The following is a 14840-nucleotide window of genomic DNA, read 5'->3' on the forward strand; positions in this document are numbered from 1 at the left end:
ACTTTGAACAGTTTTAGTGTCATCTGCAAATTTAATCACTTCATTCATAGTTCCAATATTTTCCTGATGCCTGAGCAATACAGTTCCTAGCTCCTGTTAATCTTTTAGCTGAAGGAGATCAGTTAGGCACAGAGTTCAGAATACAGGACAGCATATTGTTTCACCTGCCTGTCCCAGTGTAGACACCCATGGGGTATTAACAAAGTTCACCTCTGAAATAAAAGAGAAGACTTACATCCTCACTGGATTTCTGGAAAGTTTGAAAATGCTGGCACTATGGAAATACAGCACAGTACATGAAAACGTGTTTTGCAATTTCTTACCACAAATCACCAATAATTTAACTCCATTTTATTTTATTAATGGGATGCATTTTTATCCAGTGATTTTTCCTCTTAATTTATTTGAAACATTATTATAAGTTTTGCCATAAACACAAAGGGCTCCTTTTACGAAGCCGCGTTAGCGGTTTTAGCGCACACAGCTTTTTAGCGTGCGCTAAACCCACGCTACGCAGCTAGAACTAATGCCAGCTCAATGCTGGCGTTAGCGTCTAGCGCGGCTGGCAGTTTAGCGCACGCTATTACGCACGTTAAACCGCTAACGCGGCTTCGCAAAAGGAGCCCAAAATGTCAGTTTTGAAATGTAAACAAAAGTTCAATAAAAACATGTGTCTTTAACCACTACTACCAATATGAGAACTGCAGTACTATAATGATCTTTCCTGCATGCCCAGAAGCAGCTCATCTCTTGGGAAGAACAGTTGTTACAAACATTGGAAATTTTCCACTAGTAAAATGCAGTCCAGGGTAATTATGATTTTCCAGCCTTTGGCAGGCAAAAATGGTTCTCCATTCATTCATCCCCATTCAGCCAGTTCTGTAGTTTTGTGGCTTCTTGTATACTCCATGCTTTGATAAAAGTCTTTACTCTTTGTCTAAAACAAAGAAAAGAATAAATATACACTATCAACTCCCTGATATCTACAAAAACAAACTACAGTGGTACCTCGGTTTACGAGTGCACCAGTTTGCGAGTGTTTTGCAAGACGAGCAAAACATTCGCAAACTTGGTGCCTCGTAAACCGAGTTTGCCTCGCAGTACGAGTGCCCCCCCCGCGATCTGGCATCCCCCCCCGCTCGCGTTGCCCCCCTCCACCGCGATACTACTTCCTCCCCCCCCCCCGAGCAGTCAATGACACCCTTTACCCGACTTGGCATCAGTGCCGGTGCCCGAAGATCCTCCCTCTTCTGGCATGGCCTGGGCTGGGCGGTGCATCGGAGATCCTCCTTCTTCTGGTCTGGTCTGGTCTGGTCTGGCTTTGAGCATTTGCGCATGCTCAAAGCCTTCTGGTCTCGCTCTCAATCGTGGGGGGGGGGGAGGAGGTGGAACCAATCAAAGCAGTTTCCCTTACTTCCTATGGGGAAACTTGCTTTGATATACGAGCAATTTGGTTTACGAGCATGCTTCTGGAACGAATTATGCTCGTAAACCAAGGTTCCACTGTACATGATTTACCATTGATAGTGTGACAATGTAGAGGAATGTTGAGACAAGACTTGCCACTGTTGGTAAGTAATCTGCTGGGAAATTGTCCCCTAAATCTTATGGAAAGAGATTGTTGATATACCTGATATCTACTTCATAAACACAAAATGTATGACAGTATGGTAGGTAAAAACTTTGTCTATTTTTAAAGCAAGTAAGGTAGAAGATTAGTTAAAGTTTTGTGTTTACCTTCTATCCTGTTTCCCCCCACTCAGTTTCATATTTGATTAATAGGCTTTTAAGCCAATTAAGTAGAAGGAACATTTTTCACGAAAGCTCTTAATAGAGATTTTCTTCAGTGCGGGGAGTAACCCCTATCAATAGATTTCATGTTCTTTGCATTCATTCAGAAGCAAACAAAATAATAGCACAAAATATGTCTAATACACTTAACAGACTTTATATTATTTTAAGCATTTACACTCCTTTAGAAACGTTAAATAACTAAACAACTCACCAATACTAAGATGCAGACAGCAATCCAGCTGTCTTTGCATTAAGGGCTCATAATCAAAAGAAAATAATGTCTAAAAAGTGGCCTAAATGGCTACTTGGACAATCAAAAAGCCTGATCGTCTAATCAAAGCTGGTTTTAGATGTATCTAAAACCAGCTTAGGCCTTTCCCCGCCTCTAGAGAGAAAAGAGGCGTTTTTAGAGGAGGGGAAAGGGCGGGCGGTGGGCGGGAGGTGGGCCGACCTAGACCTAGGCGTGCAGCAGGTATAACCAAAACTTTAGGCAGGTTGCCTAGTCGGCACTTATACGTTTTGACTTAGACCAAGTCAAAACAGGTATAAGTGCCGAAAAGGGGCCGCTGAGTTGATCGTGGCTGCTGCGATCAGCTCAGTGGCCCCAGCAACCTGCCTACCCCCTACTGCAATGTTCGCTGCAGGAGAGATGGCTCATCTCTCCTACCAGCGATGGTGATCGCCCACCCCCCTCCGAACCGCGGCACTTTGGGGTGAGCATCGCGGCAGGGCATCTCCCCTGCCGGCAATCCTCAACCTGAAGTGCCGCGGTTCGGAGGGGGGTAGGCAATCACCATCGCTAGCAGGAGAGATGAGCCATCTCTCCTGGTGTGATCCACCCTTAACCCCCCCCTCCGCCGACAACATCGGGCCAGGAGAGAGCCCAAGCCCTCCTGGCCCCGCCGATTACAGTAGGGGCAAGAGGGAGCCCAAGCCCTCTTGCCACAGTGATCCTCTTACCCCCCCCTGCCGATTACGATCGGGGCAAGAGGGAGCCCAAGCCCAAGCTCCTCTCCCCCCCCCGCCAGTTAGAGAATCGGTTTGTTGTAGACGCAGCCGCTAAGCTTATCGTGGCAAGGGATCTCCCTGCCGCTATAAGTTTAGGGGCTGCAGCTGCCAGTCCCCCCACCCCCCTGAACGAACATTGCAGGAGGGATGCCCAGTCCCTCCTGCCCGAACACGCCCACCCCCAATCGAAACCGGCAGGAGGGTGTCCAATCCCTCCTGCCTGAACCCCCCACCCCCCAAAACAACTGGCAGGAGGGTGCCCAATCCCTTCTGCAGAACCCCACCATCCCCATAGATTCTGCGACTCCCCCTGTAGATTCCGTGACCCCCCCCACCCAAACCCCCCCACTAGAACTCCTCCTAACTCCCCCCCTCTCCAAACACCCCCAGATCCCCCTCTAACCTGTAACAATTGCTGGCTGGGTCTTCCCTCCATCTGTCCAGCAGGCCTGCCTTCAGCAGAATGAGGCGCGGATGCACTGGGGAGGGGCCTAAGGCCTGATTGGCCCAGGTGCCTAAGACTCCGCTCATGAGCAGGGCCTTAGGCACCTCCCATGTGCGGGGTCTTAGGCACCTGGGCCAACCAGAATCTTAGGTAGGCCCATGTGCCTAAGGCCCCGCCCATGGGATGGGCCTTAGGCCCCTCCCCAGTGCATCCCACAATGGACCAGGAAGGGGAATGTTTGCCTCATTCTGATGGAGGCGGGCCTGCCAAACGGATGGAAGCCCCGGCTGGCCATTGTTACAGGTTAGAGGGAGGTCCGGGTAGGGTGGGTGTTAGGAGGAGTTCTAGTGGGGGGGTCACAGAATCTACAGGGGGGAGTTGTGGAATCTACAGGGGGGTGGGGGGTTCTGACAGGAGGGATTGGGCACCCTTATGCCGGTTTTGTTCGTGGGGTGGGGGTTTCAGACAGGAGGGATTAGGTATCCTCCTGCTAGTTTCATTCGGGGGGGGGGGGTGTTCTGACAGGAGGGGCTAGGTATCCTCCTACTGATTTTGTTTGGGGTGGATGGGTGGGTGGGGTCCGGCAGGAGGGATTAGATCAGGGAGGATGAGGATAGAGGCCAGCCGTAGCCATTCAGCTGATCACAGCAGGGGGATTCCCTTGCCGTGATCAGCTGATAGCGCGATTCTCTAACATGCACCTGTGACATGAGTGCCGGTTAGAGAATCAAGGCTGGTTAGGCGGCATTGGGCGTTTGTTCCTTAGGGCAGAGGCAATTCTGTATAGGATGCCGATGTGTGATTCTTAGCCATTTCTTAGGCAGCTGCAGAAACCTACATCCTATACAGAAATTCCCCTGAAATGACCATTTCTTATCAAGCATAGCATGAGGATGATAACTTGCAAGTAGTGACAGTCACTACCTTTACCATTTTCCTGGGCAGATTAGATAGGCTACTTTTATTTATTTATTTATTTTTTTAACAGTTATTTACAGTTAGCCATTACATATATTCTGACCTTTTTTTATTTACCAATCCCTCCAGTTCCTTAGATTTCTGAGTTGCCTTTTTCAAGATTTCCTCAGGAACATTTGCCAGTTTTGCAACGTTTAGTCCATAACTTCTTCCTGCAACTCCTCTAGTGATCTGATAGAGAAAAGTGATAAATTCTGGATTTTGTTCCTCACCAGATCCTGCAAAAATACAAAGACTCCTTTAGTAAGACTTGTACTTTTATACAGATGATGTGCTAAAGCTGTTCCATAATATATTGTGTAGCTAAATATTTTGTCAGAATCATAATGTGAGGCACTCTTACAGCAAACTACAGTAAAATTCTTTCTGAGAAATGCTATGTTATCTAGTATAAGAAATGTTTGCATGCCTCATCCTCCAATGCAGGCAAATGCAGTAGGATTGACCAGAGGAGGATAAAGCAACCTGGTTCTCAAACATCAGGATCTTTAGGACTTGACATGAGCCATGTTTCAGCTGCATCATGACATGCAACTGACTGCATCATGAGCCTATTAGTTTTGAGGTAATCCAGTAAATAATGTGAAATAATCGCTGTAATGTTCCAAACAGGACAATATGAGAAATCACAAATACTCATTTCAATGCTAGCTTGTGTGTGAATTAAAGAGCTGCACGGGAACGGGGACGACGGGAATCCCGCGGGACCCGCGGGCATCCCGCGGGTTCCCCCTTTGGGTCACGGGGATCCCGTGGGGACGCCCCCTAGGGTCGCGGGGATCCCGTGGGGACGCCCCCTAGGGTCGCGGGGATCCCGTGGGGACGCCTCCGAGGGTCGCGGGGTTCCTGCGGGGCTGGATGTACTCAGTCGCGCGGCTCTTCTCCCTACCTTCTCTGCTTGCAGCACAGAGCCGAACGGAAGTCTTCCCGACGTCAGCGCTGACGTCAGAGGGGAGGGAGGGCTTAAACAAAGCTGGATGTACTCAGTCGCGCGGCTCTTCTCCCTACCTTCTCTGCTTGCAGCACAGAGCCGAACGGAAGTCTTCCCGACGTCAGCGCTAACGTCGGAGGGGAGGGAGGGCTTAAACAAAGCCCTCCCTCTCTCCGACGTCAGCGCTGACGTCGGGAAGACTTCCGTTTGGCTCTATGCTGCAGGCAGTGCAGGTAAGGAGGAGAGTAGCCTCGCGGTTCGAGTGGCTACCAAGGGAGGGGGCGGTCCGCCCCGCCACACCCCGCCCCGGTTGCAGCACAGCCGGCCAGGTCCCCTTACTTTTGTGGCACTTCCCCGACCGACCGACAACAGCCCGGTCCGACAATCCTCCCTGCCCTGTAGCCGCGAATCTAAATTATCTTCTTACAGCAGCTGTAATAAGGTAATTTAGATTCGCAGTTAAGGGCAGGGAGGTTTGTCGGACCGGGGCTGTTGTCAGTCGGTCGGGGAAGTGCCACAAAAGTAAGGGGACCTGGCCGGCTGTACTGCACCCGGGGCGGTAGAGAAGGAGTGGGGAGAAGGACGCTGAAAGGCCATGGGGAAGACGGGAGGAGGGGGGGAAGGACTCTGAAAGCACTTGAAGACAGAGGAGGGAGAAGGACGCTGAAAGCACATGGGGAATACAAAGGGGTGGAGAAGGACGCTGAAAGGCCATGGGAAGGGCGGGGGGGGGAAGGACTCTGAAAGCACTTGTGGAAGACAGAGGGGGGAGAAGGATGCTGAAAGCACATGGGGAAGACAAAGGGGTGGAGAAGGACGCTGAAAGGACATGGGGAAGACAAAGGGGTGGAGAAGGATGCTGAAAGGCCATGGGAAGGGCGGGGGGGGGGAAGGACTCTGAAAGCACTTGTGGAAGACAGAGGGGGGAGAAGGATGCTGAAAGCACATGGGGAAGACAAAGGGGTGGAGAAGGATGCTGAAAGCACATGGGGAAGACAAAGGGGTGGAGAAGGACGCTGAAAGGACATGGGGAAGACGGGGGGGTGGAGAAGGACGCTGAAAGGCCATGGGGAAGACAGAGAGGGAGAAGGACGCTGAAAGGACATGGGGAAGCAGAGGGGGGAGAAGGACACTGAAAGCACATGAGGAAGACAGAGGGGGGAGAAGGACGCTGACAGGACATGGGGAAGATGGGGGGAGAAGGACGCTGAAAGGAAATGGGGAAGAGAGAGTAGGGAGAAGACACTGGCAGGGAAGAAGACAGATGCCAGACTATGGGGGAGCGGAGAGAAGAAGATGGGTGCCAGACCAATTTGGAAGGGGGAAGAAAGGGAGAGGCACAGTAACAGAGCAAATGGAAGATGCAGAAGGAAGAGAGACAGTGGATGGAAGGAATTGAATGAGAACATGAGGAAAGCAGAAACCAGGCAACAAAGGTAGGAAAAGAATTATATTTCTTTTTTTTTATTTTGCTTCAGGATAAAGTAGTATATTAGTTGTGTTGATAAAAATTTATAAACATTAGAGGCTCTGGTAGAAACCCATTTGCAAAGTATGTAATCTTCCCAATTAATATTTTCAAATTAATAAAGTCTTTTTGCTTATTTGTAAATGGGTTTCTACCAGAGCCTTTAATTCAGTAGCATAATTAAATGAAATAACTATTTCTGAAGTTTATATGGACGGGCGGGGACGGAGGGGATTCCTCGCGGGGACGGGTGGGGACGGAGGGGATTCCTCGCGGGGACGGGTGGGGACGGAGGGATTCCTCACGGGGACGGGTGGGGACGGGTGGGATTCCTCACGGGGACGGGTGGGGACAGGTGGGACTTTGGCGGGGACGGGTGGGGACGGGTGGGATTTCTGTCCCCGCGCAACTCTCTAGTGTGAATAAAAAAAACAAACTCCACGCACAATGCAAGCAGTTATGCTGAATCACGGCCCATGTTGAATTCCAACAAGCCTGATATTTTCAGTGTATATGCTTCCATCCAATAAAGGACACTCTTGAGAACCAAGTTGCCTTACCATCCTTTTTCATCACCCCTACTGTGTTTGCCTACCTTTGTGGTTTGCATGGTTCCCCTTCTTCTCTTTTGTTGAGCGTCATGGGTCCAACGAGGATAACTAGGAATTCCAATTTATTTACATATCCAAAAATAATTGGTTGCAGATACAAGACTTTTTTGGATAGAACACTAGCATTTCAAGCAAGTAAGCAGCAGATCTGGTGGGGTAATTGTATTGATGGAGTTAGGTTGCCTTATGGTGCATTTTGAAAAGTAATTAAGTCAACACTGTTTGACAAATTTATTTCCTAATTGAGGATACTACTGTTAACCAAAACTCTTATATTGAATATTTTAGGAAATTTGTTGTATTTCAATTAACTGTATTTGTCCAGCCTTCTTCTGTATAAACCGCTTAGAAATTGTTTGATTATGGCAATTTTTAAATGGTTTAACCACAGCCTCAACAAAATGATATTACTATAGTTATTTTTCTTAAGCTTTTCTTATGTACTTTAGTTTTTAATTAGTACTTCCTTCTCCTATGTTTTCTGCTATGTACTCTAGTCTTAATTATATATGAACCGAGTTGAGCTCCACTGGGAGATAACCCGGTATATAAACCAAAGATTAGATTAGATTAGATTATGTTATGTTCAATGCAAAGATCCGCAATTTCTCTGAAAACTAAATGGCTCCACCTTATCAGTCTCTTCCAAATACGATCTGATTTCTTTCTTACTGTCTGTTCACCAATGCATGTACATTAACCTTGCCTGACTGATGCAATTTCCTTGCTTTTCTAGCTTTCCAAGCTGCTGCTTATTCCCCACTTTATTTTCATTCCAGCCTGTCCGTGTCACCCCTTTCTATACACTTTCCACTTAGTACATATACAGATGGATAATTTTAAAACATTGCTTCAGGGCTCCTTTTACTAAGGTGCGCTAGCATTTTTAGCGCACGCAGGATATTACCGCGCGCTACGTGGCTAGAACTAACGCCAGCTCAATGCTGGCGTTAAGGTCTAGCACACGCAGCAATTCTGCACGTTAAAGCCCTAACGCAGCTTTGTAAAAGGAGGCCTCAATGTCCTCACTGATTACAGCTTATGCTCTATTTCAAATCTCTAGAACAATGGTTCCCAAACCTGTCCTGGGGGACCCCCAGCCAGTCAGGTTTTCAAGATATCCCTAATGAATATGCATGAGAGAAATTTGCATATAATGGAAGTGACAGGTATGCAAATTTCTCTCATGCATATTCATTAGGGATTCTTGAAAACCTGACTGGCTGGGGGTCCCCCAGGACAGGTTTGGGAACCACTGGAATAACATTGGAGGATAACCTGTAGGGAGTGGCAGGCAGAATAAGAAACACTTTACTGGGCAGACTTAATTCTTTATATGCTCTCCTTTGCTAAGTTACTATATTACTCTGCTTGTCAATTTTTACTACTTATTTCACTGCTACCTTATGCAAAATCGAAGCACTATACCTTTCCCACTGTGAAATATATTTACAGTGGAAAACACCAGCTGTACCTAAATATAACTCTCCTTAATGTTCTGATCTTTAAACAAAATGTACTTTAATATTAGACAAAGAAAACCCGGGGGAACTCATAACACAATTTTCAAATTATTACTTCCTTTACTTAAGGAACAAAGTTATCCGACATTCGTATCACCCATGTGAAAGAGTAATTACCCCCTAAAGATAATAACTGGTTGCACCACTGTTAACAGCAATAATAGCAACCAAATACTTCCTATAATTTGATATCAGTCTTTGACATTGCTGTTGAGGAATTTTAATCCACTCCTCCTGTGCAGAATTGTTTTAATTCAGACACATCCCTAGGTTTTGAGCAAGAACCACTCATTTCTGGTTCTACCATAGCATCTCTATTGAGTTCAAGTCAAGACCTTAACTAGGCCAATCCGTTGTCTTGTTGCATAGCTCAATTACAGACAGATGACCAGACATTTTCCTTAAGGATTTCTGGTCCAGTGCATAATTTGTGGCAAGTTTTTCAGGTCCTGAGACAGCAAAGCATCCCAACTCCATCACACTACTACCACAATGTTTGACTATTGGTATGATGTTGTTACCACGAAATGCAGTATTTGCTTTATGCCAACAGGAGATAGAAGATAACTGGAAGGTGTGAACACCACTGGGAGTAAACTCAATACGTTCACAAACCTTAGCTGCATGTGAGCTTGATATGAACATATTGAGTTTATTCACACCGAAAAATGAAGACCCCTGATGTAGGCAGTTGCCAAAACAAAGCCGTGTTGGTTATTAATAATACAATTAATAACCAGTGTGGCTCCAGTGACACAAATATCTCTCTAGCTGTCTCTGCAGAACATTTTTATTCTTCTCCTGTTTCTCTTTTCATCTTGGAAATTGTACATATGTTGAGAGATGATTCTGGTTTATTTTGTAAACTGCTTTGACTTGCCTTGCAAATGAGGCGGTACACCAAGTCTTAAATAAACTATAAACCATCATCACAGAGTAAAGATGCATACTGAAATATTCACAAGAAGTTTATCCTATAGTCTTCATATCACCAGCCAGAGCACAAAACCTGCGTTCACATTGTCCCTACCTGTGTGCTCACTTTCCTCTTCGGTTACCAGGAAGGCCATGTGGTAATTTCCAACATATTCAGGGTAAGCTTTTTCCAGTTCACACACAGGTGGATAATGAGTGACAAACAGAGTCAGTGATCCCACCTACAACAAAACACATTTACATTCTTCATTTCATTTATTCCATTATTTAGCTCACGCCTCTCCTGGCGACACATCTAACCACTCAGGATGACCACAACGATGAGTTAAATCAGTGCTTCTAGTTAGGTGTGCCTCCAGGAGAGGCTTTTAAAGCACAGATTCAGCCCACCCTTATTTTAGAGCAAATTACATAAAAGCATTCATAAAATACATAAATTATTACCACAAACAAACAAAAGCAATCATAGATCAGAAATATCCAGATCAAAGGAATCCACAGGAACAATCCTATCCAAAAAGAGATACCATCCTAACAACAGAAAATGCCAGCAGAAAAAGAACTTTAAAACATATCCAGTGTGCCCATTCAAACCAAAAGCCCAGTCTCTATAAATTCTTCCTCCTCACAGATCCCTGGTGCTTATTTCATGCTTTTTTTTGACTTACAATTCTGTCCTAATCTCCATCATCTGCTGACCCTTTGTTCTAGAACCTCCTTTCCTAAAAAAAAAAAAAAAAAAAGCCTGACTCCTACCCTGGAGTTATCATCATATCTTCCCTTTCCTACCTCTCCTCCAAGATATGCCTGTCCGGAACTTTAACTCTGTCCCATATGTTTAATGACAAAGAATGCTGGCTATTTTAATAAGTGCCTTCTAAACTGACTCCATCTGGTTTAAATCATTTTTAAGGTGTGGTCTCCAGAATAGAGGTTTCACCAGAGGCTTATACAGAGGCACTATTTACATCCTTTTTCTCTTCTGGATTTTCTTTGTCTAAAGTACTTAAGCACTCTTCTGGCTTTTCTATATGTTTGGTCACTTTAAGATTATCAGATAGAATCACTCCACATCTCACTCTTGCTTCAGTGCCTAGAAGGCCCATATCACATAATTCAATAATTAGTAAACAGATACTTTTTCACAGCTTTTCTAAATTTTTCAAAGGAAGCCAAACCCCATTGTATTAGTGGCAATTTATTCTATCATAAGAACATAAGAATTGCCACTGCTGGGTCAGACCAGTGGTCCATTGTGCCCAGCAGTCCATTGTGCCCAGCAGTCCGCTCACGCGGCGGCCCTTAGGTCAAAGACCACTGCCCTATTTGAGTCTAGCATTACTTGCGTATATGGGGACAGACTTAGAGACCTTAATATGTATATTCTGGAGGAAATACGGGAGAGAGGGGATATGATAAGAGACATTTAAATATCTTCGTGGTAAGTCTTTTTCAAATGAAAGAAAACTCCAGGAGAGGGCATAGAGGTGATAGGCTCAGGAGTAATGTAAGAAAATACTTCTTTACAGAAAGGGTGGTAGATGTGTGGAATAGTCTCTCAATAGAAACACAGAAACATAGAAAAATGACTGCAGATAAGGGCCATAGCCCATCAAGTCTGCCCACTCCACAGACCCACCCCCTAAGTCTGCTCTAGAGACCCCGCTCCAAATGACCCATTCTTAACTCCACCCTCTCAGGGATCCCACATGGGCATCCCATTTACCCTTAAAATCTTGCACGCTGTTGGCCTCGATCACCTGTATCGGAAGCTTGTTCCAATGATCAACCACTCTTTCAGTGAAGAAATACTTTCTGGTGTCGCCATGAAATTTCCCGCCCCTGAGTTTAAGCGGATGCCCTCTTGTGGCTGAAGGTCCTTGGAGAAGGAAAATATCTTCTTTCACCTCGATACGTCCGGTGATGTATTTAAATGTCTCAATCATGTCTTCCCTCTCCTACGTTCCTTGAGAGAGTAGAGACGCAATTTGTTCAGTCTTTCTTCGTATGAGAGATCCTTGAGACCCGAGACCATCCTGGTGGCCATCCGCTGAACCGACTCTGCTCTTAGCACATCTTTACAGTAATGTGGCCTCCAGAATTGCACACAATATTCCAGATGTGGTCTCACCATGGTTCTGTACAACGGCATGATGACCTCAGGCTTCCGGCTGATGAAACTTCTGCGGATGCAACCTAACATTTGTCTTGCCTTAGATGAAACTCACCAAAAATTGGAGAGAAAAACTATATTCTTCTGTGATACTAACGTAATATATGAAAACAATAATCACAGTTGTAATTTTACAAACTTTTCAAAATTATTTATGAAAAACTCAGACCCTGAACCCGTGAATAATAGTGTAATCACACCACCTGAGGTTCAATAGGGGACCATCATAGTTTTTCACTGTCCCCATATACCATCCATATTATATGATAAAATAAATACCCCAGGTACTTATCTGAAACGGATGGATAATCGCTGTTACAGAATCACAGACGTGTGTGATGTGCCAAGTGCAATAAAATAGCAACAATTAAGTTGATTGAAGAAAAATTGACTCTAATGACCCTGTCCCCCCCGACTCGAGTTTCAAATCTTCTTCAGGGAAGGACACTAGTGAACCAAAACACAAATTTAACTAGTAAAGAAAATCCTATTTAAAAAATAAATAAACAAACCCACTATCAATGGGCTCAGGAAATATAAATATATATCCCTTACATGATTAACATTTTAACACTCAATCAAAAAACTATGTATAAATACCTCTTAGTGGCGCACAATTTCAGAGAGGTAACCTTGTCGGGATGGGCTGACCGGTAAAAGTGAATGCAAATACTACTCCGGAAAACTCCATATATATCAATCCCGTCGGAAATGACGTAAAGGGGACGGAACAACTGGAACCCCAACCAGGAAATAATGGACTACCCACGCTAAAAATTTACGTGAGCAACCATTCTATTTCATGATTTAAACCATGGGGAATCAAAGTTTGCCATTCAAAGATGAAACGCTGTTCTCTCCGGATCAGAGCTCCAGAGAGATCTCCCTCTGGGTCTCTGATCTGGATGAGAACAGTGTATTTAAGTTCATTAGTAGAATGTGATTGCTCTATCCTTGCTCACGTAAATTTTTAGCGTGGGTAGTCCATTATTTCCTGGTTGGGGTTCCGGTTGTTCCGTCCCCTTTACGTCATTTCCGACGGGATTGATATATATGGAGTTTTCCGGAGTAGTATTTGCATTCACTTTTACCGGTCAGCCCATCCCGACAAGGTTACCTCTCTGAAATTGTGTGCCACTAAGAGGTATTTATACATAGTTTTTTGATTGAGTGTTAAAATGTTAATCATGTAAGGGATATATATTTATATTTCCTGAGCCCATTGATAGTGGGTTTGTTTATTTATTTTTTAAATAGGATTTTCTTTACTAGTTACATTTGTGTTTTGGTTCACTAGTGTCCTTCCCTGAAGAAGATTTGAAACTCGAGTCGGGGGGACAGGGTCATTAGAGTCAATTTTTCTTCAATCAACTTAATTGTTGCTATTTTATTGCACTTGGCACATCACACACGTCTGCGATTCTGTAACAGCGATTATCCATCCGTTTCAGATAAGTACCTGGGGTATTTATTTTGTCATATAATATGGATGGTATATGGGGACAGTGAAAAACTATGATGGTCCCCTATTGAACCTCAGGTGGTGTGATTACACTATTATTCACGGGTTCAGGGTCTGAGTTTTTCATAAATAATTTTGAAAAGTTTGTAAAATTACAACTGTAATTATTGTTTTCATATATTGCCTTAGATGAAGCCTTCTCCACTTGATTGGCAGCTTTCATATCTGCACTGATAGTCATTCCCAAATCTCGTTCTGTTACAGTCCTAGCTAAGGTCTCACCATTTAAGGTGCAAGTTCTGCACGGATTTCTACTGCCGAGGTGCATGACCTTACATTTCTTGGCGTTGAAGCCCAGCTGCCAGGTCGAAGACCAACGTTCCAACAAAAACAGGTCCTGCGTCATACTATTGTGTACATTGGAGCTGCTCACTACGTTACATAGTTTTGCGTCGTCGGCGAATAGTGTTATTTTACCTTGAAGCCCCTGAGCCAGGTCCCCTATGAATAAGTTGAAAAGTAGCGGGCCCAAGACTGAGCCCTGCGGTACTCCACTTGTCACTTCTGACGTTTTAGAGAGAGTGCCGTTAACCACCACCCTCTGAAGTCTACCACTTAGCCAATCCTTGACCCATGCAGTTAGCGTTTCTCCCAATCCCATCGATTTCATCTTGCTCAACAGCCTATGGTGAGGAACGCTATCGAATGCTTTACTGAAGTCTAGGTACACTACATCTAGGGATTCTCCCAAGTCCAGCTTCCTTGTAACCCAGTCAAAGAAGCTGATGAGATTGGATTGGCAGGACCTATCCTTGGTGAATCCATGTTGACTGGGATCCCTTAGATTCTCCTCATCCAGGATCGTGTCTATTTTTCGTTTGATTAGTGTTTCCATGAGTTTACACACTATTGATGTTAGACTCACCGGTCTGTAATTCGCAGCCTCCTCTCTGCAACCTTTTTTGTGTAGTGGAACGACTTTAGCCGTTTTCCAGTCCATGGGTACTCTCCCCATACTGAGGGAGAGATTGAAGAGTACGGAGAGCGGTTTCGCCAGGACATCACACAACTCCCTGAGTACTCTAGGGTGAAAATGAAGACTGTATCTGAATTCAAGTTAGCATGGGACAGGCATGTAGGATCTCTTAGGGAGAGGCGGAGATAGCAGGTGTTGTGGATGGGCAGGCTGGATGGGCCATTTGGCCTTTATCTGCTGTTGTATCTCTATGTTTCTATCGTGAATGCCTTTCAAAGTACTCTGCTCAGACAAATGGTTACAGAGCTCTAAAGGGAAGAGGTGATGCTGGATCTGGAGCTCATAAATGGGAAAAGTATGTCTAGTGTCCAAGTGGGTGTTCGTCTGTGCAGAGTGATCATTAGTTTGTTTTTGATATAACAGTTAAAACAGAGGGCAGCCACATAAAACTCAAAAGTCCTGTATTCTATAAGACCACTTACGCTGAAAAGTGATCTTATAGAATAGGCTCACTGCCCTTCATTGGCACCCTTTT

General features: G+C 45.0%; 1 protein-coding gene across 8 annotated transcripts in view; it reads right to left on the bottom strand.

Annotated features, from left to right (window-relative positions):
- Nucleotides 1–545: 545 nt before the first annotated feature.
- The window catches only part of MSH3 (mutS homolog 3), a 451221-nt gene continuing 436926 nt past the window's right edge, over nucleotides 546–14840 (bottom strand). For 7 of the 8 annotated variants that reach the window (XM_033925565.1, XM_033925391.1, XM_033925302.1 and 4 more), the window contains exons 23-25: nucleotides 9789–9915; nucleotides 4269–4443; nucleotides 546–937 (exon numbers count right to left, since the gene is read on the bottom strand). In XM_033925565.1, coding sequence (XP_033781456.1) covers nucleotides 856–937; nucleotides 4269–4443; nucleotides 9789–9915 — 384 coding nt within the window. In that variant the 3' untranslated portion in view covers nucleotides 546–855. The remainder of the gene's footprint in view (nucleotides 938–4268; nucleotides 4444–9788; nucleotides 9916–14840) is intronic. The other variant, XM_033925476.1, reaches the window with a different exon arrangement.

Source organism: Geotrypetes seraphini, chromosome 1 (genome assembly GCF_902459505.1).
Source record: "Geotrypetes seraphini chromosome 1, aGeoSer1.1, whole genome shotgun sequence".
NCBI classification, from domain to species: Eukaryota; Metazoa; Chordata; class Amphibia; order Gymnophiona; family Dermophiidae; genus Geotrypetes; species Geotrypetes seraphini.